At 40.0% G+C, this 25,289-nt stretch overlaps 2 protein-coding genes across 9 annotated transcripts in view; one reads left to right on the forward strand and one right to left on the reverse strand.

Annotated features, from left to right (window-relative positions):
- LOC117952469 (protein FAM126B-like) overlaps positions 1-20,937 on the reverse strand; it is a 42,094-nt gene extending 21,157 nt beyond the window's left edge. Inside the window, exons 1-3 of one of the 5 annotated variants that reach the window (XM_034884783.1) lie at positions 20,697-20,937; positions 5,799-5,883; positions 941-1,022 (exon numbers count right to left, since the gene is read on the reverse strand). In XM_034884783.1, the coding sequence (XP_034740674.1) occupies positions 941-991 (51 nt within the window). In that variant the 5' untranslated portion in view covers positions 992-1,022; positions 5,799-5,883; positions 20,697-20,937. Of the gene's footprint in view, positions 1-940; positions 1,023-5,798; positions 5,884-19,163; positions 19,396-19,489; positions 19,740-20,696 lie in introns of those variants that run through there. The other 4 variants (XM_034884784.1, XM_034884781.1, XM_034884785.1 and 1 more) reach the window with 4 other exon arrangements.
- LOC117952471 (CASP8 and FADD-like apoptosis regulator) lies at positions 20,739-24,434 on the forward strand. 4 transcript variants are annotated; one of them, XM_034884789.1, is made up of 10 exons: positions 20,739-21,089; positions 21,177-21,282; positions 21,442-21,577; positions 22,229-22,278; positions 22,372-22,433; positions 22,629-22,677; positions 22,776-22,854; positions 23,320-23,617; positions 23,648-23,821; positions 23,918-24,434. In XM_034884789.1, the coding sequence occupies exons 1-10, from the start codon at positions 20,806-20,808 to the stop codon at positions 24,045-24,047; spliced, it is 1,368 nt and encodes a 455-aa protein (XP_034740680.1). In that variant the 5' UTR covers positions 20,739-20,805; the 3' UTR covers positions 24,048-24,434. The 4 variants fall into 4 exon arrangements, with proteins under 4 accessions (XP_034740680.1, XP_034740679.1, XP_034740677.1 ...); XM_034884788.1 differs by having other exon boundaries at positions 22,372-22,435; positions 22,637-22,677; positions 23,320-23,821; XM_034884786.1 differs by having other exon boundaries at positions 23,320-23,821.
- Positions 24,435-25,289: the final 855 nt, after the last annotated feature.

The raw sequence follows: 25,289 nt of genomic DNA on the forward strand, positions 1-25,289 counted from the left end.
TAAGTAGAATTAATCCAGCATTAATTGTGTTATTTACACTATGTGTTTTTCCAACTGTAACATTCCAAAAATGACCTATTCTTGTAGGGAGTGCTACAGGAAATCATTGATTGGGCAATTCAGTCAGTAAGGCAGGAAAGGAATCACCATTTAACTTTTTGATGGAACTTAATGTTATGATATCTGACAGGCTCAGAATATCCTACAGTGAAATTCTTTAAATGGTCAAGAAGCTGCAGATGACAGAAGGCAGTGATGTCCTCTCATCACAGCCTAAGTATGGTCATTTTGAGGACAGAACACAATGTGCCCGGTCTGCATCAACTCACACAATGAGTCATACCAATCCATTTCCCTCACTATTCATCATAACTCCCCCTGTTCTCTCTTTCACAATGTTGTGCTCTCCTCTGCATTGCACATAAATTCCTTCTTTTTTTGGGCATGTCTTCTATTTGCTCTCCCTAAATCTCAGACAGAGATCTTACAGTTACAGTAAAAGAAAAGCAGTGCTTCTCCTGTGTCAAAGACTTTGGACATGTGACATAAACATTATATATGTATACACTTAAGAAAAGAGCTGGGCACAAGTCCGGCGTGAACTGGAGGTTAGGTCTGCGTCAGTCAGAGTGCATCACATCTTCATGTCTAAATAAAATTCATCAGACCCAGCTATTCTGGGTGCACACATGTATCTAAAGCACACATGTAGTATGTGCTCACTGCATTCACTCACAATTCCAACCGACTAAAGTCTGTTGGAAATCGGAGTGGTGACATGCCCACACTTGCATGCTCAACACTCTTTCATCAGTTGTTAACCCAACAGTGGGCAGTTTCTCTGGAGAGGAAGAAAAAAGATGACCACCAGGAGAACATTTCACTGACATGACAGTCATGATGGAGAACAGAAGAGAGAAAAAAATAAAAGTTCTTTTACCTTGAATTCTGAGAGCCATTCTTCAACAACACCGCGCTCTGAACCCAGCATCTTCCTCAGAGACCCACCCCCCCGCAGCTGCCTGGTGAAGAGAGAAGAGTAGGGGAGAGAGGGAAGATGGAGATATAGTGACAGAATATAGTGACAGAAAAGGCGTAGACAGATATTGTGAGGGAGGAGATATGGGTGCGGACAGAATTTTCAATTTAATTTTAGTTTGTTTATTAATCCCCAGTGCGGAAATTACAATTTACACTCTGTTTACACACTTTGTTCGTAATCACACACAGGCCTGAAATACACTGTGCACACACATATGCGGCGGACCTATACATGCACTAATGGAGAGATGTCAGAGTGAGTGGGCTGCCAGCTGAACCAGCGCCCTGAGCGGTTGGGGGGGTACGGTGCCTTGCTCAACCGCACCTGGCAGTGCCCAGGAGGTGAAGTGGCATCTCTCCAGCCACCAATCCACACTCCGTACTTTTTGGTCCATATGGGGACTTAAACCAGTGACCCTCTGATTCCCAACCCAACTCCCTACGGACTTAGCTACTGCCATTTTCATAATGGAAAAGAAGTACTACAGATTACTGCAAACCATTTTCCAAAGCCAGCCATTGGTTTTCTCTTCAGTTGAGTTCAGTTCAGTACTGTATGGAAATTAGCTGTCTTGCAGAGACTTAAAACCTGCTTAAACCCAATAATTTTTTTCAAACTAGCCTTTGTGTATTTCAACTGCATTAGAATGGGAAAATGTTTACTGAAATGGATTGCCCGTTTAAAGTCAGTAAAGACATTTCCTGCTTGGACAAAAGTAATTTGTAATCTTGAAAACTGTTGTGCTTTGGAAAGTGGCCAACAGTAATTGTAGTTAATTGGATTCAACATGTTAAAACACGTGTGGAATTAACTATAATGCTGACCGTACTGTTACCTAGAGAGCCACCTGTAGTAACCTCACCTGTCACGGTGAATAACTGGAGAGCATATTAAGAGAGATGAGATGAGATAAGAAAAGACATTTTCTAGTCTCTTCATACATATTCTGATCTCAAGCTACAGGCACACGGTTATCCCTGGTCTTGCTCTGTGTATCAGCAAACTGCCCAAAATAAAATGCTAAAAATCTAAATTCTAAAATTTTAGAATTGATTTCATGGAAAACACATTTTCATTAATTATCTAACAAAAAGGCTAGCAATGACAAAGGCATGTGTCTCAGCACATGTGTGTCTCGATCGGTGGAGTGAGAGGTGGAGCAGTCACAGACTCCAGGGACAGTTTGGATAGACTGTAGGCGGTTGCTCGAGACACAGAGTGCCGAGCTGTCAAAATGACAGAAAAACAATGCTTATCAACATTTTAGCGTTAGGGTATAGCTTACCATAAATACCAAAATCCTTTCACACCAGTTGACAACCATCACTTAAGACGGTCACAATTGAGCTACCATTGTTAGCATTTAAGAAAGCCAAGAGCACCCAATATAATTATGACAACCACCTGCTCTCTGCAATAAAAGTACATGAACAACAAAATGTAACAAAGAAAAAAGGAAAGAAATACTAGCCATAGTGTTGAGTAAAATCTATAATCATCAATTTTGACTGGATGAAAAAGTTAACAAGATATTAAAAAGGAAGAAAGAACCAAACCTATACTAACAGCAACTACACACAACGGGCAAAATGAGCCACAACCCCTGATTTAGGTCACAGTTTCTTTGAAGTCTTTTTAAAAACACAGGCTTACAATTTACATGACATGCATCCTCAACATGTTGCATGTCTTATCTTTTGATAATGCAAATGCTTTGAGTCATTGTTAATAGCCGCCATCATTTCAACGACAGGGTGCTACTGTAAAAACGTGTTTCTCAGACAGAAAATTACGTTCTTTTTTGAGCTGCAACTGCCATGTTACCTTTGACCTTAGAAAAACTGTGACTCAATGGGGTTTTGAGTTGATAAGATTAGGGATTAGGACTAACTCAATATATGCTCGTTTCAAAGTGGGAAGATCCCACTTATCATTTCAGGCAAGCCTCTGCTCGCCAACACCCGTTTAAGGACAATTCCCTCCGTCTTAGCTTTTTATTATCAAATAATACAGATGTGACAGCAATGTCCAATTCAGTCATAAATTAACAAATTATTTTTACAGTGGGAAGAACAAGTATTTGATGCACTGCCAATTTAGCAGGTATTCCTAATTACAAAGCATGTAGAGGTCTGTAATTTTTAATCATAGGTACACATCAACTGTGAGGGACAGAATCTAAAACAAAAGTCCAGAAAATTACATTGTATGACTTCGCGCGCGCACACACACACACACACACACACACACACACACACACACACACACACACACACACACACACACACACACACACACACACACACACACACACACACACACACACACACACACACACACACACACACACACACACACACACACACACTTTGTACCGTTATGTTGGTCATTGCAGAGATGCCACAGCCTAGACAAAAGGTAAGACTCTACTCAAGTGCTTTGCAATAACCTATTTATACAGACATCTTGTGATCGCAATCAAAGATCTGACCAGATCACTCATCTCCCTGCCCTATGTTCCTCAGTTTGACACAAACATGTGCTTCCACAGTGTGCAACATGTGTCAGTGTAAATAAATCTGGGTCAGTGTCCTCGGTTAACTTTCTGACACATACATAACTAAATAAAATCAGACCACAGAGATTATGCACACAAACAATTATTCAGAGAGTCAAGAGGTATGAAATTGTTCAGATGCAAGATGAAAAAGCTGTGGGCACAAAATTGTTTCTATGCATTCAAAGACTTTGTCAGATTGAGCAACCCCAGCTCATAAAATGTTCACACGCTGTTCCTTTTTGTAAGTCCTACACAGGGTAAAACTATGTGCACATGGTACTAATACTCACTCCCACAGTAAACCAGATCACTGACACACCCCTGTTTAATCCTGTTTGGTACAACCAAATCATTTGCACAAGCTCCAAGGCTTCTCTGGGTGTATTTACATTTCTCATTATCTATGTTTCTGACAGTTTTTTATACAGCAAGACAGTACGTGTAAACTTTCTTTTAAACTTTTGCTGGCAGAAAAAAAATGTCTGGTTGTAACTGATAAATTATAATTAAATAATACCATCAAAACTGTATTCCAGGCCTGAAAAGTACAATTTTACACTTACAAACTAAAGAGCTTGAAGCTCCAAATACAATGTAATTACATTTAGGCTAATGTAATGTCTTTTAATTAAGTACTAAAAACATAAAGATATATGTACACGATACAAAGTAGAAAATATATGCTAACAGAAGATAACTGCTACTAACCATTTGTATATATCCCTTTGTTGTATATATATGGAACAGAAGGGGCGGCCTCTAGCTCACCCCACCCATTAAGGGCATTCACCCCATGTTGGCTGAGTCCTGCAGCAGCCCGGGTTTGAATCCGACCTGCGGCCCTTTGCTGCGTGTCAACCCCCCCCCATCTCCTTTTCAAGTCTATCCGCTATGATAAAAAAAAGGGAAAAGCCAACCCCCTGTCTGAAAAAAAATCTTGAAAGAAGGAACAGAACTGTGATGCCTCACTCTGTAGCTATAACAGAGAGCTCGACACACAGGGTGAAAAGAGGTGCTGCAGCAACGTGCAAAACAAAAATATGGTGTTTTTTGAAAATTACAATTATGAACCTGAATATAAGCCCAATATGGGCTCTTTACGTAAACTGTAATTAAATTCTTTAATATTGTATATTACACCAATTTAAAAAAAAAAAAAACGTTTTGTAGTTTACCTGCTATAATGTGAATATTGTTTTGAAGAAGCAAATTAGTTTTTTGGCTTCTTTTTTTTGAATTCATACCTTTTCCACTTCACTGAGAGTCAAATGTTCATCTTGGATTACCTTTTGCACCAACAGTTCAACGTATTTCAAACCAGTGTGTTACTGACTTAAACAAATCCAACATTAAACGATGGACGGCTCTCTGAACGCTGCTGATAAGCCTGAAAAATGGTACCAAACAGGCTTAGGGGAGCAAAATATCCGATTTGCGGTGAGGCAGAAGAAGACAGAGATCATGAACGCTGCTCAGAGCAGGAGAGGATCTCCAAGTCAAACCTTTTTAGGATCTCACTCCTTAAAATCTGAGTGTGAAAGTCACCGTTTAGTAAGCTTGTTCAGCTTTTCATGAAGGGCTGACTCATTTGTTTCCTCTGTCTTGTCAAACTGTCAAAGAGTCACAGGAATGAAATTCTCCATCAGCAGGGCAGGCTTATCCGTTACCATGGGAACTGTAGTCATGACTTTTAGGCATCAGCAAATATTCACACACAAAAAAAAAAAAAAATCAACATGGATTATATTGCTCTCATGTTTATATAAAAACAGGGGACTGCCAAAGTGGCAGGTAAAAGATAAGCTCATTCCCTATCCCAATTTAAATTTGTCCATGTGAAAGCTAATTGTGTTTTTTTTGTTGCTTTTTTGGTTTAATTGCATTCAGAAGACAAAGTGAAAAAATTAAATCACAGGCAACCAACGTGCTTAATCTTGATGAAAACATCTGTAACTGACACATTAATGAATAAACATCCAATAATGAGATCATTAGGGGAAGAATTGTCAACAGCTTATATTAAACTTTCGTTTGCATTAATGAGTCAGATGAAATAATGTGTGCATTCATTTATATCATCAAGGCAGAATATGAATTCCAGAACTTCCCAATTCATGTGATCATGAATATCAATGAAATACTAAATTCGAGGCAGTTTCAAAGGCATGTTGGTTAACCCCCGCTCCCGGTGCTTACCTCAGTGTCCCAGAACTCAGATCTCCACTGGGAGAGGCAAATGATTCTCCACGGTGTCACACATCTGTCTGTCACTGAGGGTCACCTGCAACACCAAGGAAAAAAATGATCCATCAATCAGATTATCACTGGAAGAACTGTCATAGGCAAAGTGGTCATCTGCATTAAACAATAGCCTATAGCTTGAATACATACCATGTGATGAGATTTAATATCTTTGGGTTTTAGACTGCTGGTCAAACAAAACAAAGCATTTGATGACATCACCTTAGGCTCTCAAGAATTGTGATAGTCATTTTCTTTTCAAAATGTTGTATAGCCCAAACAATTGATTGTTCTGTAAAGGACATATTGATGACTTTAAAAGGAATTACAAATACACTTTGTATTGAATCTTTTTTTGTTAAGAAAAAAAAAAAAAACATGTGTGTGGCAGCACATAACCTACATGAATGAGAATCACTCAAGATATTGGACTCAGCAGCTAATAACATAGAGACTGGAAAACCAACAGATGGTTGGTACAACATCAGAAATGAACAAGATCAGAGAGCAAGATTACAGCTTTGCCTAGCGTAAGGACGCAGCAACATTCAGTTAGCAGTGGACTGTAAACACTGCCATAGCGCACCTGAAGCAGATGACACCATAAAGAAATCTGGCACAGGCTGACTTCACCTTGAGCCACAGTGATTTAAAAACAATACATTTACCAACATGTTTAATGTGAACATAAAACATATTGTAACTTTATATAGTCTATATGACAGAAAATAAGGATTAGCATAATAGGTCTCCTTTAAAAAAAATTAAAAAAAACATTACTGTGATGCAAATAAGCATTCCTGCATGCATTTTGTTTCATATTAACTACGCAATTGTCCATTAAAGACTTTTTTGAAGGTTATTTTTAGGCATGGCACAAGGAGTCCATTTTTCAAGTTTCTTATTATAGCATAGCAACAGTCAACTGGCCAACTTGTTATCCTTGCCGGCTAAAACTGCATCTTGAGCATCCACACCCTTAATCACGATCACGATTTTGGCTTCCCACGATCAAATTTTGCGTAATCAAGCGATATTTTAAATGCGCCACTCCGTTAATGGAACGCTCCGAGTCTTATAGCGAAGCCAGTCTACCGCTCCGTGAACCAATGTCTGATCATGTGCCAGTCAGAGTGGGTCCCTGCACCGTGCAGCTTAGTTTAAATGCTTAGATGTAGACAGTCACAGAGGACAGAGTAATGTGAAGAAAATTCCACAACAGATAGCAGTCGGTCAAAAGGTTTACCAGTTTACTGTAAACGCAACATTTTGTCCCGTCTGTCTTGTTTTTCAGACAACAGCAGCGACCAGTGCTAGTCGGAGCTAGTTAGTGTCTGTTAGCTCACAGGGCTCTAGGTCGCACCAGTGCACCCAAATTACTTGCATCCGCTGCCTCTCCACAAATGAAGCAATGTTGTTTATATCGATATGGTTTAATTTCGCGTTACATGACCCCATTTCTGCTGTAAAGCCGTGGCTACGTTTGGATCTCTCTTCTTATTCTCCGCGCAGACCCGCACCCTCTTTATTCACACATGACTCTCGGCAACAGAGACAGCGACAACAGTGCCGGTCTATGCTTCTGACATTTGTACACAGTTTCAATTATTATTAACACAGCTGTATATTGTCAAACAGGAGAGGCAAACCTGTATTTGTACCAGGGTTCAAATCCAGCCTGCGGACCTTTGCTGCGCGTCATCCCCCCCCCCGTCTCTCTCTCCCCCCCCTTTCACATGACTGTCCACTGTCTCTATCTAATGAAGGGAAGAAACCCTGAAAAAATAATCTTTAAAAAAAAAAAGAAATTACAACTATGTTCCCCCTTCTAGTTACAACAAAGCAAAATTGCTGTAACTGTACCTTGGGAGTAAAGGGTAATTCCTCCCCGCATCTATCTCATCCCAGTATTTGCGTATCTAGTAACAGGAGTGCTCCACAGCCAGCCATTTGTCATATACATAATGCGGCCTGGCGATTGACAATAAGCAAACTTTCCTTCAAGGGCCGCTCTTCCTTTAGCCAGGACCTGCTTATTGTTCTGTGGCGGGGTTTACAAGAGAATAGTAGGTTGCCAACCCATCCTGTTTACGGCACTTCAAACCCCAAATCACAATGACATTGCTAATCGCACTGCTTAACGGTGCACAAGGTTGGAACAAAGCCAACACGTGTATTTTGCGTATTTAGTTTGTCAAAACAGAGCAGTTAACACATAATATGTTCCTAAGTAAATATGCAGTCAGGCAGACGGAGGTCCGTAACAATTGTGTGTCAACCCATATTGTAGGTTATGAGATGTTCCACTGTGAAAACTTTGACCTGTACACCAATAGTATAACACTAAAACCCAAACATGTCAACCTCCTGGTGGCGCTAGAGGAAAGGTCAGGGGTTCACCAAAGTCATTGAGATTCATCATCTGGGCATCGCAGATTCAGTACAAAGTGTCACGGAAATTGATCTAATAGGTACATTTATAAGGATTATTCAGTACGGACCAAAGTACTACACTGACCAAACATCTGTCTAACCAAAATTACCATCCTTAACTCTGTGCCACTAGCATGTCCATAACATTTATTTTATTTTTTTTAAAGATTGTCAAATACTGACAGTCACAAACAACTGTTGCAGATTTTGTTGTATTTTTAAACCTGTGTTCAATCCTCCACGGTGTACACAATTTCCTTTCTCAGTCTCCACCCAACATTCTTAAAATATATTGTTCCGTTGTTTTTTTGGGGGGGGCTAAAACAGTGGAGCCTTTCACACAGCAACTGATTTATACATAACTGAGAAAAGGGCCAATAAGCAGCCCAGTCAGGGAGATATTGAGTGTAAAACGTTGTTCTAACGGCACTTATGAGGGAGGGAAACAGCCCTGCTCACTATTCACATTCTGACTGAGATTGTTTTCATTTTGGAGGCTGGAGCCTCAGCCGTCTCGTGACTCAATAAGTACTGTATTTCTTTAGCTAAGCTGGTAAATTAAAAATCCCTTCATGCAAACACTCAAGTCAGTGCTAAAGTCTGGGGCAGGGGCAAATGTTGGGACGGGACTGCAGTGTACTTACCATGACTGGAATCTTACCCACACACCATTAGCTAGTCCTCTCCGCCAGCTGCCAGGACATGCTGGACACAGGACTGCTGCAGCATGCATTGACATGCTGTGCAACTCCATACACAAACACTATAAGCACGCTAATCAAGTCAGTTCTATGGCAGACAGTATGCTTGTGTGCTTATCCCACACTGCTATTCTGTATACGGTCAATGTGTTTACCATACTTGCCTGAACAATAGCTTACTGTAGGTGGCAGGCTCACAGACAACTGATGAGTGTGCTGATAAAAGAACATATAAGCAACAATACACGACATAATGAAGCTTTAGCCTACAAGCTATTCCCTTAGTAACAGGAGTCTTATTTCATGAGAGTACCGAATGGGGAAGCTCTCTCAGGCACCTAACAATGCTCATCAGTCATAACAGACAAATGAATCCCAAGTATCCCAGACTAAGTGACTCATTAAACCAATGTAAACATACACAAGGTTACAGCCCTGCAAAGTACAGAGAACCTCTCTTAACCACTGCCGCACCCAGGACAGGGGAGAAAACAGACATGGATGATTTAAATAGTTAGTCTGTCCAATTTAGTTTTGTTACAAAAGATAACCAATCAACGCTGAACTTGGATTAGTTCGTTTTGGCACACAACTTTCCATTTTCCCCGCTAGTTTTGTTGTTTTGGCTTCTGAATCAACCACTGTTAAGCAGCCATTGTAAAGTGACTTAAAAGCTACTGACGTATCTGACACGATCAACACTTATTAGGGTATAATGTTGCAAAGAGCTCATCTCTTGGTCATGGCTGCAATTCCCACACAAGGGCTGTAGATCCTAAAGCTTTTCTCCGCTGCACCACAGCTGAAAGGTTTTGTGTTTTCAGGTTTTGTTTATTTAGGTAACGCGGAACCATAATTTTATAAAAACTGATATCAAAACAGGATTAGCTGTGAGTTAAATTATGAGACGGAACTGTTGTGCCATTAGATTAGAAGGAGTCGGATTCTGGTCCCTGTAACTTTAGCAAAGCATGAGGGGCCTGTGCGTATTGCCACTGTGTTTGTACAGTACCAGGTGCAGTAACAATAAATGAAAAGCTGAATATGAAAATCTGTCCAGACTGTAGAAGGGTTTGTAAGTCAGGAACCGTTTCTTTAGCCATGAAACAGCACGAGTTGCGTCATGTGCTCAATTACTATGGACAGTTCTTTTTTATGCCTTTTCACAATAAAATCTCACAGAGAACAGCAGACAGGCTGTGTTCCTTTCCTTACATGACACAGTTGTGGAACATGTTTCTTTCTAACATCTGCACTCAAACCTTTTGAAGAGCCAAAAATCAATCAAAGTCAAATAAAGAGCACATGTGAACAAAAGAGTGTTCTTTGTGTTAAAGAGAATGGCAATAGTGACTCTCTTTACCTGCAAAGAATAAATGCAGAAAAGAAGTTCCAAAAAGGCAACTAAAAATGATACTGTATATGTGGGTTTGTATCCGTCTGTCTCAACTTCTCCTCTCTGCCCTAAATGAGCAGTGCCAGGTTTCAACAGTCCAACACTGGGGATTCTCCAAGGTCAGCTGAGCTCAGTCAGCCATGAATTATTGAGCTTGGGCAAGCTCGCCCCTGTTTGTGCCACTTCTGACACGGTCCTTCCTTTAAGGTTGTTTGCCGTGACCATGACAAACTACATATCCAACAATGATGGTATGATAAACTATTGATCCCTGTTGAGAAATTGTCTTTGTATTTATCCTCTCCAACAGGAAGGTCAGATCACAGGGTCAAGCAAAGACCAGGAGGGATTCAGTGCCAGGCTCAAAGACACCTAAGCAGGGTGTATGCATGCCATTAAAAGGACTTAACTTTATAATAATCAATATGTTGTACTTTTTAATATATGGGAAATTTAAAGGCACCAATTAAAAAAATATCAGTGTAGCCACTCCTTTGCCGGATAAAGGGATTAACTCTAATACCTGACCACAGCGAACCAGTCAGCTATAATCTCCATCCCTGTGTTTCTTTCATTTGTAACAAGAACCATCCACTCACCAGTGGAGTAGGCTATCAGCACAGAAATAGAACGTGGTTTATTAATAGCAAATGCAACACTGGGAAAATGACCCCTATTGCCTGCTTTTCTATACAAAATAATGACAATGGACAGTTATACAGATAGAGAGGCTGACCGGTACACACCAACTGATCAAAGGTCACAAGCAGACAAATCCATAGAACAGACATGGAAAATGCATGAAAAAGACATACTACAGGTTATAATAGAGAAAGGTGCACAGAGGAGAGGGTAAAAGATTGGCTACTCTTTCCCCCTCATAGGCTGGGTGAGGGGAACTGAGGCCTACGCACATTCTGGGCTAAAATTAGATCTGCTGCAGCTGGGCCAGACGTCTCTTGTACGCACGCACGCACACACGCACGGTGAATGCCATTAGCATCCCACCTCCTTCCCCTCTTCACACTGTGGCATACAAATGCTTTTTATGCAAATGTTGCGTGTACACATCCACACACAGGATAAACACATACGTGTACCCTCCAGAGTATCGCACACTTACCTCACTTGTAATTTTTAGTGCTAGGATCAAGGAGGAACAACTCCACTTGCTCTTTAAAGCAATTTCAAAATCGTGTTTTTTTCCAGAATGACATACAATAGGCTATTGTGTACAATGCTCAATAAGTTTTGGATAAGTATCATAATAAACAAGCACTTGTATAGACTGCATGTGTTGCAGCAGTGGTGTCTTGATCCTCATGAAGGTTGTAATGTTCAGTTGTTGTCACAGAGCTCAGTCAATTTTCTAAGCTGTGGTTAGTGGTGGTGTTTTAATAGATTGCATTGAAAGGTATGTCTAACAAGGCTGCAACGAACGGTTATTTTCATTGTAGATTAATCTGTCCATTATTTTCTTGATTAATCAATTAGTTGATCTATAAAATGCATGTCATTCATCCTTTCTCTCCCCTTTCATTTCTTTAGCTGTCCTATCAAAATAAAGGCCTACAAATGCCCAAATCTATCTTTCTAATCTATCGAATCTAATCTTTACAAAAAAAAGGTGTCAAATGTCGATCAGTATTTCCCAAAACCCAATATAATGTTGTCAAATGACTTAAAAAGTTTAATGGATTAATACAATAGTTGGCGATTCATTTAATATTTGACAACTCATTGATTAATCTTTGTAGCTCCATTTCTTATAGTATTTATGTTCCATTCGTGTATATAAGAAGGAGTATCATTATTATACTGTCCAATACAGCACCACCCCTCGCGACATTCTCAGTGTTAACAAAAACTAAAGTCAGATTTGCATTTGGCCTAATGTGTACATGTGTACATAACAAACGGTAGTACTTCGGCAGTCACAAGTTCACTGACAAAACTGCAGCCACATAACTACGACCACTAATTCCACTGTATTCAGCGCAGCTGCTGACTTGGTGCATGGTGAGCAGCTAAGCATTTTACTCTACTCCAGAGGAACCGAGGAAAATGCTGTACCGCCAAATAACCTGCTCAGCAGTCTGTTAACAATAGGCCACCTTGAGTCTTTGTGACATGCCAAGACCACGGCACAGTCCGTCGACTTAGAGCCTCAGCCTGCTTGACCAAAGGATCAACCGGGGGGAAATAGAAGAGAGTGGGTGCATTATAACACTGCCACCTCAGATGCTGGGTGGGGGGCTGACTCCCGAGAATCTCAAGCCAGAGAGGTGGGCATCTCAGCTTCTTCCCACCCCAGAGACTCATAATGGTAATTGGGTCCTACTGTATAAAAGAAACACAAAAAAAACAAACAATGTGGGCTACATTTTTGCTCCATCTACCCCACTGCAGCAGACCCAAAGAAATTACACCAGCTAGAAAACTACGGAGCTCTGCTACCACTAATTATTTTGATAATAATTAGTGATCTTTGATAATGACTTAGTCTTTTTTGTCTTTGACAAATGTTCTTATTGTTACTGTTATTTGATTGTCTTTATGCTGTCTTTTTTATTGATTTTGTTCTTGCTAAAACTGCTGCTGGAATTTTCAATTTCCTCACAGGAGTCATCCCAAAAGGATAAATTAAGAGAAGTCTAGTCTAAGTCTAAACACTGTAGCAAAGCTAATTACATATTAACCCGATGAAACTCGACAAAAACTGTTCCTTTTGAATGTCGATATTTGATCGGTTAGGTTGCATAATAGTTGATCCAGCAAAAGCCCCCACCTTCCTTCCAAATCTTTCCCATCATATCACAACAACAAATAACTGGCATAAATTCAAAGGCTCCGGGGGTCAACTGGGCTTCGGCATCTGTTCAACAGGGGCCGCGTCGTGACCAGCAAGCTGAGCAGGGGAGCAGAGAGCCTGTCAACGGAAAGGCAAAGCCCAGCATAAAACAGTGACTCAGAGAGGTGGATGACCTATTATCTTGGCTCAAAAAAACGGTCCATTCTGCCATATTAACTATACAGAGCATGTGTTTCCCCACTGACATCCAGTACAACAGTGGGAAAGTTCAGGGGCCTTTTATTTATTTATTTAGATTTATTTAGACATTTATTTATTTGCAGGAGATGCCATTAACATGTGATGGTCAAACTGCTCAATGGAGCTGTACATTTTGGACGGGAACTGTCTTGAATAACATTGCTTTTTCAACATACTTTATGTGGTTACTATTTCGTAAAAAAATGGTGTTTAAAAAAATGAGGCTTCCAAAGAAACTAATTTATTTCCTCCACACCTTGAGTTTGTTCCCAGTGTTCAATACCTGTGTGATGTTCAACAATCCTCGCCATTTTGACCTCTGCACTACTACAGAGCAGCAGGGTTTGTCATTTTATCAGCCGAACATGTCAAACACTTACTGACTCCAGCATGTCATGTAAGGATTTGCTGCTTTTCTATCACTGTAAATTGAATAATTTGGGGTTTAGGGTTACTTGACGTAGAGGTGGCCGATTTGGATAGAATCAAATATCACAAAATGTTTGGCCTCGATACCGCAATGATATTGTAGTGTTGACTTTGGTGCTTTCACAAAATATTTAAGCAATGAGATTTTTTTTAAAATTGTTGGTAAATTATCATCCTAACATGGCTGTAATGAGTAACTGGAAAAAGGCAAATTATAGAACATTTACAACAGTCTGGTAAAATCAGAAAACTACAGGACTTTACTGTAATGCTGCCTTTCAAACCGGGAAAAGACAACACTTCTGCCATATTACGATATCAGAAATCTAAGACGATGTCTAGTCTCATATCAAAATAATGATGTAATATTGTGTGATGTTAATAGTAACACTATGTGCACCCTGTCCTGTCCAGTTTTCGTGACTCCAGGAGCCGAGCTTGTTCTGGCGATCTGGTAGTGAATTTAACGGCTGCATCTTGAAATGAAGACTCTGCCCACTGATCGGAGCTCTCCATTTGTGTTTGTTGACAAAGTATTATCTGTGACAAGAAGAAGTGTGGGCACTTGAGTTGAATGAAAACTGTTTTGATAAACTACAAAAACAGGAGATGACTTAATGCGAGTTTTGCTTTATCTCTTTGGAGACAGATTATTAAAGTAGATGACATAATACTGATAGTCAATCGCTGTGAGATCTTTCTTTTCTCTGTTTATTGTCAACGGTGTATCACACAGATGATTTTGCATTAATGTGTGCTGAACTGTCCAAATGTGTGTGCATAATGGTGGATTAAAGGATAACCACTCAATCTGCTAACACAGAATTGTATTAATACTGAAGGGTTGCAAAAGTGGCACACACTGAGATGAACTGAGAGTCTTTGGCACACTGAACTCAACCAGTCACACAGCAGTACAGCAGAACAATGACAAAGCCTCGCACCACTTCCATGGGAACCAGCCATTTCCCCGTAGGGATAATACAGTTAATCTAACCTAATCAAAACATTCACACAGGTCCAGTAAAGTAGCACTCCCACGGTGGCAGTGTTTAGCAGCATGGGCCAATCTTCACATATAATATAGGACGATTTACAAATCGTGTTCCGCGAGCACACGTCAACCTCTATCAAACCACATAATGATGATGTCGTTGAAACAGAAATGAAGAAACTAACTATTGTAGCTGTCTGTGAGCACTCAAAGCTCTATTGTACAGATCGGACAAAAATAAGAGATTTCTTGGGAAAAAGTAAGCAGGTAAGTTGATCTTTACCTTGTAAGGAACTTATGTGAATGTTGTTATGGAGATGGAGCCGCTACAATGATAAGCAAAGTCCTGGGGCTGCACGATATGGCCTAAAAACAAAAAGCAAACAAAAAAAAAATCACGATTAATTGCACATTTTACCTGGCTAAAAGGATAAATTGTCCAATTTTTTAATTCTTTTTTTTGTCCTAATATTGTCAAATCTACCACACATGTGTGCCACTGGGATACATTGGTACAGATTGGAGAATATGCAGGAAACTTTATTACAGGCGGAATACTTGACCCACTACGCAAGCTTTGCCTGCTACGGAGACCAGCACCTCAGCCTGCGGTGTGGCTCAATGCCGAAAGCCGGGTAAGGTGACATCGAAAGCGGTGTGCAAGAAAGCGGAAACACGGAATGAGCGCTGAAGTTTGAGCTGGATGGAAAACTAACGCTAGCCAGTCACCCGTCCCATCCATCTTGCTTGCAAGTGTCCATTATTAGACAACAAACTGGACTAGCTACATCCAACTTCAACCAAACTCCCAACGCGACTTCAGAGACTGCTGTGTTTTTTTGGACACATGGTTGAACAACAGCGTACCGGACTCGGCTATCCAGCTACTGGGCCTGCTAGCCTGCCGAGCAGATGCTGCTCTGTAGGTTAAGACTCGTTGAGGTGAGCTGTGTTAACACAGACATGGACTGGTACTGCTAACCGCTGGTGGAGTTTGTGACTGTTAAATGCCGATCCTTCTACATTCCACGCAAATTCACAGCTGTGTATATACTCACTTGTAAGGAAAGTGAAGCAAGTGCATTCTGGGAGTTGTGGTCTTTCATCCACATTATCAAAACATACATTTCTTTCTTTTCTCGGTCTGGAAGGCACATACTTCTAAAATGTCTTCACATTTCTACTACATAAGTGACCCAATTTAATACATAATCACCTTTCCAGCGTTGAAACATCCCTTTAAACATAATCATACTTAATCATAATGCAGTGACTAAAGCCTATTACTTCAGCAATTTCCAACAAAACTACAGTAATTTATCAATTGATTTATCAGTTGATTGAGAGAAAATTGGAATCTATATTCCGATTTATTGTTTTATTCATTTTTTTCAAGCAAAAAATGCCAACATTTGGTGGTTCCAGGATCTCAAATGTGAGGATTCAATTTAATGCTTACCTTTGTCATATGTCAATTGATTTGATTTTATTTGAGTTTTGGATATTTGTCCGGACAAAACAAGCAGTGTGAAAACATTACCTTTGCCATCTGTTTTGAAAGCATTGATTCATTTACACGTATTATGCTCCTCTACCTCTAGGGAGCCCCCAGAGAAACAGTATGAGCTCGTGTTTGGCTGACGGAGGGACACGTCTCTGAACAGGGGGTGCTGGGGGACAGACATACTTTACATCATGGAAACAGCCAACACACAGACAGACCTCATACCTGGCAGCGCAGTGAGTCGGCAGCACCACAGCTCTCTCTGCATGCCAACCACATACGCAGCTGATTCTTAAGACTGTCTTCACGCCACACGACAAGAAAGACCCCACTGGTGACTTATAAGTTATAAGAACCAAAATTGGATGCTGAATGACAACACACAAAAGGAAAATGCCACAATCAATTTAAGAAAAGCCTGATGTCCAAACTCTCCAGGGCAGAATTTTGATGGGTCTCTTTTGCTTGGCCTTGAGGGGACAACAATAAACATGCCAATTCAGATTTTCTCTACTGGAAGAATAGGAAGGACAGGGGACTGGGTGCCTGTGTGATCCTCTGGCTCTGTGGGAGTGAGTACAGTGGAAAATAGTCCCTACTGCTAATCCATGGCAGGCTAATTACAGCTTTGATCCCCTAGGCGTGTGCATCACTATATGTGGGAGGGAGGAAAGCAACACACTCTGGGGCTCATTTACAGTTCGATTTTTCGGGGGGTTTAGAGCTGTCTCAATAAACTCATTTCAGCTTCAGACATATAGGCAACATATAACAATATTGCGCATTATTAGTCCACTCAAAGTTTATAAAAGTTTACCTCAGCTGCTAGTGAATCCCAGATGAAACCATCAGTCAAGCTTAAGAGTTGTATACAGCGCATGAATCCGGAAGTAGAGTATACTGCTCGATAAGTGATTTCATTAACTCCACAATATGACCCGATACATTCTGCTACATTCCTTCCTCATGCCCATCAAAGAACTTGTCTTGGCTGAATAATTTACCAGTTGTTACGCAGAGCAATAGAAGAAACTCAACTCCTGGAGACTGGGACACAGATTAAGAGGGTAAATTGAGTTTCTGTCTAAAATAGGCCACAGCTCTGATGATAGCCTAGTCCCAAAACACATGGCGGCAGAGATAGAGCAAGGAAGGAGGAGAGGAGGATGATGACTGAGGGTGGGCAGCAGATGGCATACAATTATCTGGATCTTCAGCTCTACATCTTTGCCTATGATGATGCCATTATCGGAGGGGCAGTTTACTTATCATGACCAATATCACTCTAAGCAGCATTTATTTCATTTACTGATTTCAGTCTTAAAAACAGCAGTGTGTTAACAGCAAAAGATCAACAAGAAAGCAGCTTGGTAGAAATAAACTGACTTGGCAGAAGAGAGGAATGAATTAGGGATGTTGCCGTTTTGAGTGTTGGTTGATTAGGACTTTGAGCACTGAACAACTGGTTTGATGTAAAACATTGTTCTGTCCAAGCAAAGCTTATCAAACAGCACTGGGGGAAGAGTGAGACCCTGTCTTAAATTGCCCATATTATGATGAAAACAAAAAAAACAACAAAAAAACAAGCATACAAACTTGGGGAAAAAACTACCCATGCTGTTTTGAGTGAGATACAAGTTTCTGAATGTCCTCTGCCTTCAGTCTCCAGGTGAGCCGTTCAAAATCTGCACGGCTTTCTACGTCACTAGTCGAGACAAGGTGGCTAACCCGTAGCATGCTAGCGCTAGCATTCCAGCTCAATCTCAATGGCCAAACACTGCCACAACATACACTAGTTCACCATAATCTCCCCAAAAAATACTTCCATGTCTTTGTTCTGCAGGTATTCCAAAATTGGCCCTCCTTTAGAAGAAGTCTCCCAGCTAATCCTGTCTTGTACCGACCAAAGTTGGAGAAAGCGTTATCTAGTTAGCTGATGTGATCTTACCTATTTACCTAGCATATGTAACTCCCAACAAAGCTAGTATATAAGTGGGATGTCTCACTCTGTAGCTAAAACAAGTGGTTTCACTCTGTAGCTACAGAGACCTAAACAAACAGCAATGTGCAGTACAACAAAAATATGTTGATTTTTTAAATGAAACCATGTAAACCTACTCTGGTACAACCTCAAAATACAATCATGAACATGAAAATTAGCATAATATGGGCGATTTAAGCCAAATGGTATGGTTAGTAGACATCGTGCTTGAAAACCGCTAAACTCACATAGCGTTACATGACGGTATGATGACTACCAAACAGCAAGAATTAACAGGCCACTCGGGTTAGCTGACAATATAGGAAATGCTATTCAGAGACTTTTAGTTCTGTACATGACAGGGACATACTCTAGCTACATCAACTTCTTTCAGACAATTAACGTTACTTAGCTAACATAATCAGACCCAGTTCTTTAACGTTACGTTGATTCTTGCGATATGTAACGTTACTAAATGAACGTTAGTGTTGCGTTTAGCCCTAAAACGTATACATATACAACCAACAAGGGTGCAAAATTGAGACTTCCGCTTACAATTTCAAAATAAAACAAACAAGCTGCAGGGTTTTTGTATGGTTCAAGTTTAAGAGCCACAGTGGAAATAGTGTATGTATTTTAGCACGGGACGTGTCGTGGCTGACGTGCTGTTTTACCTTAACACTGCAACGTTACGTTAGCTTACGTTATCTAGCTAACGTTAATCTTAGTTGGTTCTACGCAGCCAGATGGTAAACTAACTAGCTAGCTAACGTTTGTTACAACAATCCTGCCACGACAGCCTGACCTGTACGTCAACATTAGCTAGCTACCTTAGCTTTGCTGGCATGCCGTTAGCGTGTCTGTTCTTGTCAGCAGATGGTAGACATCCTCATCCTAGCAATTTTTTCACCAGTCGTGACCAGGCCGAAACGGTTGGCTGCTGGCTCCAACGCCGAAGCATCTGCTCCGTGGTCCCGTCCCTAGCTAAAGACAGTTAACACTTGTGTCGGCAGCGGCCAGCCCGCTAACGTTAAAGCTTCCTCGCCTCGGGTTACCATCCACACTTACAGTGCTGATGATGTTCCAAGTCACCAGCAGCCCTTGACTGCGACCAACGTTACCTGGAAAATCAGCAACCAGGTAATGAAATACTCACCAAGACTGAAGCTGCCAATGACAATGTCACGCGGTGACTGTATCACTTAAGTAGGGGTCGTGTTTTCCCAGAGCGGTCACACAAGTCGAGTATCTTTCCTTCAAATGATCCCTCTCTCTGCGAGCTACACCTCCGTATGATCTCTCTACACTGCAATGGTGCTAACCCAGAGCGCGAAACGATTGGCAAGACTGAGCGGAACTCGGTGCGCTTTGGTAAGCAGAAAGCTCGACCTGCAGGGGGAGCAGACGTGATGCCTTTAAGGCTGTCGGAATACACAGAATTATGGTTTGGGCGCACTTGTGCATTCATTTACAATAAATTAACCAAGAAACAAGAGCAAACCGATTTCACTGAGTTGACACAAAGTGAACGTCAGTATCTGAAGGACGAGTCTTTGGTGTTAAAAAGATGTGCAATACATTGCTAATCTAATCTAACATTACTTTATGTTACCACCAACAAACACTATTTGATTACAGGGGCCATTGTGTTTTATATAATAAAAGACATAAAGACATACAGTACATACACAAAATGTTTCACTCCAGTGTTTTTAAATAGTATTAATGTTAATTTTAATAATTGTTGTATAGTATTTTATACATTTTGTTGCCACGTTCTATTATGGAACCTTGTGTAATAAATGTTTATACATTAACTAATTGCTTTATTAAATATCAGTAAATAAGGTTGTCAAAAACCTTTTTGTAAATGCTGATGGGTTTGTTGAGCTCCAATAAGTCATCACATCAGTTAGGCTATCCATGTTAATTAGTCATTAACAGAGGGTTTTAATTGGTCTGCTGTCACGGATGTGCCTTTAAGTTTTGAATCATCTTAGCGCAGCTGCCTTTTTTGCTTTCACTTTCACTTAGTTATCAGCCTTTTGTGCAGTTTTGGTAAAACTCAACCGAAAGAATTATGCACCGTACAATCGCATTTGCGTAATCGGAATGCACATCTAGGCAGAGGACTATTGAAGTTCTTCAGCTAACTCGGCGTGTACGATTTAAGGTATTTCCTTTCTAGGCTGTGGGTATTTCCCCAATTTTTATGTCGTGCGTCATCCTTCCGTGTGGTTCATTTGACATTCCTCTTTAGGCTGTTCTTCTGTTGTCAGATTTCGGCGGTTTAAGGTAAGTTGTTTATTATTGTTAATCCTTTCAGTTTGTTATATTTCCATGATAGTTAATTGGGAACTTACAGTATTGCATCTGATCCAGTGTACAGGCAGACCGGGCAAATTGCTGATCATCAACGGTATATCGGTCTTCATTGCTGGATTAACACACGTCACTCTTCCCAAAGACCACATGGCTCTTTCTGACCAGCTTCAGGCCATTAATCAAACAGCGGAGGCTCTCAGCAGCTGTGAACGCAAAAGGCTCTTCTACCTGTGTGAGATCTTGGACACGGACAACACTGAGGCTTGTATGAAGGAGAGGCTGAACGCGTTGTGTCGTGAGAGAGGGAACCTGTTCCTGACAGAGCTGATCTTGCAGTTAAGACGTTTTGATATCCTGAGGACGGTGTGCAAAACCAGCAGAGATGAGGCAGAGAAGACTCTGAAACACAAGCAGGTTCTGCCAAGATTCAGGTGAGTTTTATGAGTCATGAATATTTTAACAATCCAAGTTAACACAATGAATGGTTCCTAAAGTAATCATGGTTTCCCTCACTGCAGAGTATTGATGGCTAATATAAATGATGAGATGGCCAATGCGGATCTGAACAGTGTGAAATTCTTGTTAAGCAGCACCTTGCCCCGTGAGCAGATGGAAAAAGCAAAGGTAAAAAAAAAACGAATGGAGTTTTGTTTTCACTAACTGAATTTGACATTCTTGTGTGTGTGGGAGGGGAACTTTGGTGGGATGTCACATGACACAAACATTTCAAAGAACCTCAATTCAGAGAGAAAGCAACTCTTCTCTTCTTCTCTTCTGTGACAGAGTTTCTTGGATGTGATCATTGAACTCGAGAAGCTGGATATAGTTTCACCTGAAAGAGTTGACTGTATAGAGGAATGTTTGATAACCATTGGCAGGGTCGACCTCGCCAAAAAAGTGACTGCATACAAGATGTCAGGTGAGGCTGTCTTTCAGTTTGACAAATGTAGTTTAAGTATCGCAAAAACCAGAAAATCCTACTTGATAAAATATGAAAAGGAGATTCTCAAGTGCAGTTTGAAGGTGGCGAGCAGAAATGGACCTTATTTAAATAGAATAACAAAATAAACTTCTGACAGTAGAATTTTAAGTGTCAAAGAAAAATGGAATTCCTAAACCACAGAAATAAAACACATTTTTTGAAGAAACAGAACACACACCCAATATAAAAGCTAACAACTGTATACAACACGTTGCTTCTAGGTGAACATGCATTGACCAGAATGTACTCTGACAATGCAAAATGGAATATATAGTATTTTTCTCCCATATTATGATATCATGTATAGTATACAACTAAACACATTTTCTTCTCTCTATCATTTAACACACATAACTAACAAAGCCTATCTTGTCCATTATTACCAGCATTACATCCAGTTCACATGTACTGGTGGACTCACAGATATCTTTATTTAGGGCAGATTACATGTACTTTTCAGTACATAACTGTATTTATTAAATTACATGACATCTTTTTTTATGTGAAAGAAAAATCTAGTACTTTAAATAATAATTTATAAAGGTACTTGTATTCACTTGTATTTTGGTCCATATACACCTTTGACAGTTGGGACATCTGAAGGACATTTATGTCAACAGCAAAGGCACAGAGCTCTTGTAAGTAGTGTGCAAAGGTATTCCAAATTTTAAGTTTTTCCTCTCAATTATAAATCTAATACTTTTGAAAAAAAAAAACCATCTGCTTTTCAGTGTCCAGTCCCCACTCCAAATAGTTCTCTACAGCAAACAAGACAAGCACAGCTCCTCCACATAGGTAAGACAGCCTGCATATAAAAAATTATAGCAACTTCCAAATTTATGCATTTGCCAGAAACAAGTACTCTTTCAAACCAATGGAACAAGCATAAGAAAAAATGATTTTCACATTATAGCTACTTTATAGCTACACAGGTTGCTCATTGTATTTCACTTCACATATTCATAACACTGTATTAATCTTTGTCATCCGCCACAGAAAACGTACCGCTGCCTGTACACAGAGAGCAGAACTGCCAGGTAAGGTTTTCACTCACTATTGCTGCAGTTTTCCCCCTAAATGTTTGAGTATTTCTATAGTAAAATGCATTTATGAAACTTGCTCCTTTTCATTACAGAGTCAACTAGATTGTTACAAATTTAACACAAATCCTAGAGGAGTTTGTGTTATCATAGACTGCGTGGGTAATGACGGAGGTGAGACACAAAACCCTTTCTACTTACAGTTCAGTGCTGGAATAAGTATTCAGATCCAGTACTTAAGTACCAACAACAATGTCACAATACTCCATAATAGATGAAAGTCCTGCATTTAAATTCCTACTAAGTATCATAATCAAAAGAGCATTAAAGTATCAAAGTAAATGTATACTCATTCTGCAGGAAGATAGATATTGCTGCATCAATGTGTAAGCAGCTAGACTGAACTACTTTTTAGACAGTTAAGTAGTTTAGGCCTGTGGTTTCCAACCCAGGGGTCGACCCCCTCTAAAGTGTCACAAGATAAGGCTGAGGGGCTGTGTAGTGCGTTGAAAGAGGAAACAAGAAAAATGTGTTCTGCTACACAAATTTGTTCTACTCTGTGGACCTTTCTTTTATCTTTCACTGACTTATTATCAGGGTAATAGTTCAATTTTGGTTTTCCTTTCCTTACTCACTCAGACATGTTGGAACAGACATTTAAGAATCTTCACTTCAACGTGGTCCTCTACAAGTGGCTTAGTGGGGATGACACTATTTTAGCTCTCAAAGGAATATCGAGACAAACAGAGAACCTTGAAGGTGACGGGTTTGTCTGTTGCATCATTAGCCGTGGTACGGCTAACTATCTCCTGGGTACCGACTCATACGCTGCAGGTCTACATCTGGACGTTGTCAGACGTCATTTCACTGCTGATGCGTGCCCCATGTTGGCTGGCAAGCCCAAACTCTTCTTCATCCAGAGGTACGATGTCCCTGAGTTTCCTCAACGTGCCAGGACAGAGCACAGTGATGAGGATCTGGAGACAGATGGGTGTGTTGGGCTGTCCAGATGTAATATTCCTACAGATGCAGATGTGTTCTGGAGTCACTGCTGGACGGATGAATGTCAACTGGAGCAAGGACACCATCGCTCCATTTACCTAAAGGCGCTGACAGATGCATTAATCAAAGGTCAAAGGAGGTACAGTCAAACACTCAACAGCAAATCCAGCGTCTGCTTAGCACCAGACAGTTTTCATATAAGCTAATAGACTAAACATTGTTTGTCTTCTGACAGGAAAACGCATCTTGTTGATGTTCATACCGAGGTGAATGGGGCCATCTTTGAACATAACAAGAGAAATCCTGGAGCAAACTACGACATTGATCTGAAACATACTTTGAGGAAAGATCTTTACTTACAGTAGACCATCACTTCCACTAAACCCTCAGTACTGTGAGTTACATAGTAGCATATTCCATGTTTGAGACAAAACATTCATACTCAGTATGCAGTGACACCTACTGGTTGTTAATTTAAAAAATAGTTTTTTTTACAGATGAAGCGGAACTTATTTAACAGATTGTTTTGATGTTTTTTTTTATATTTGATATTTATTTTGGACATATATTTGGATAGTTTCATAACAGGAATGCAAATGTACACACGAGGAAAACAATATTGTTACAATAACTCCTCCACTCCCCACCCGAAAAACCCACTGACAACAACAACAACAACGACAACAGGGAGTTATAAACAACACATCCAATCAGAGCCTCACAATAGAAGCACATGTCAATCCATGCAAAACCATAAGTAGAGTAATATAAAACTGTACATATACTGCAATCATATATAACTTATTTTGTTTTTTGAAGCATTAATTTGAGAACATTTTCCTTGCCTCATACAGTGCAGCTGAAGCAGGTATAGTTCCTGTAGAAAAATGTGAATATGTAGTTAAATGAAGAAAATAACCAGTGAAATGAATTAAACACTATTTATCTATCTATCTATCTATATATCTATCTATATATCTTTCTCTAACCACTTTTTAGATACTGTATGTGCCATATAAATAAGTTCATTTTATTAATAATAATAGCATATCTATTACATTCTAATATTTAAACACATCTTACTGTTTAACTTTGTAGGTTAATAACATAATTTCAAATGTGTTATTTTAACAAATATAAGCTCTTTTTTAATAGAAAATAGACTAACTATATTGTCAAACAGTTTGTACCGAAAATAGTGTGAAATCCATGACATGCATGTATGCATTTATCCCCTTCAATTTGTTTTTTTATAACTCCTTAGGGATCTATATGTATTTTGTCTTTTTTTCTTTTAAAATATTTTGGTTTGCTACATTAAAATAAAGTTAAAGAAAACTGATTGACATGCAATGACCAATATGTTGATGTGATGTAATGTCTAAGGCCAGCATCATTTGAGTTCAAGAGTCAGACCCATGCATTCCTCCCAGCTACAGTCATGACCTGACAGCATGGGCTCCCATCTGGGCTTTGCTTTTTGCAACCTTCCTCGCTCCCAACTAATTCGGATTTGATGACAATTATCTTTGCTGCTCACCCAGTACCCCACATGCCACACAACTGTTTCTGTTCTTTAAAACCCCCCCGCAGGCAAATTGGTCAGG

This window comes from Etheostoma cragini, chromosome 11 (genome assembly GCF_013103735.1).
Source record: "Etheostoma cragini isolate CJK2018 chromosome 11, CSU_Ecrag_1.0, whole genome shotgun sequence".
Taxonomy (NCBI): domain Eukaryota; kingdom Metazoa; phylum Chordata; class Actinopteri; order Perciformes; family Percidae; genus Etheostoma; species Etheostoma cragini.

What these genes read in the sequence shown, in the direction of transcription:
- LOC117952471 (XM_034884786.1), top strand. Translation starts at nt 20,806, where the DNA reads ATGGCTCTTTCTGACCAGCTTCAGGCCATTAATCAAACAGCGGAGGCT. An exon ending in ACAGAGAGCAGAACTGCCAG is followed by an intron (nt 22,678 to 22,775) that starts GTAAGGTTTTCA and finishes TTTTCATTACAG; the next exon opens with AGTCAACTAGATTGTTACAA. An exon ending in TTAATCAAAGGTCAAAGGAG is followed by an intron (nt 23,822 to 23,917) that starts GTACAGTCAAAC and finishes GTCTTCTGACAG; the next exon opens with GAAAACGCATCTTGTTGATG.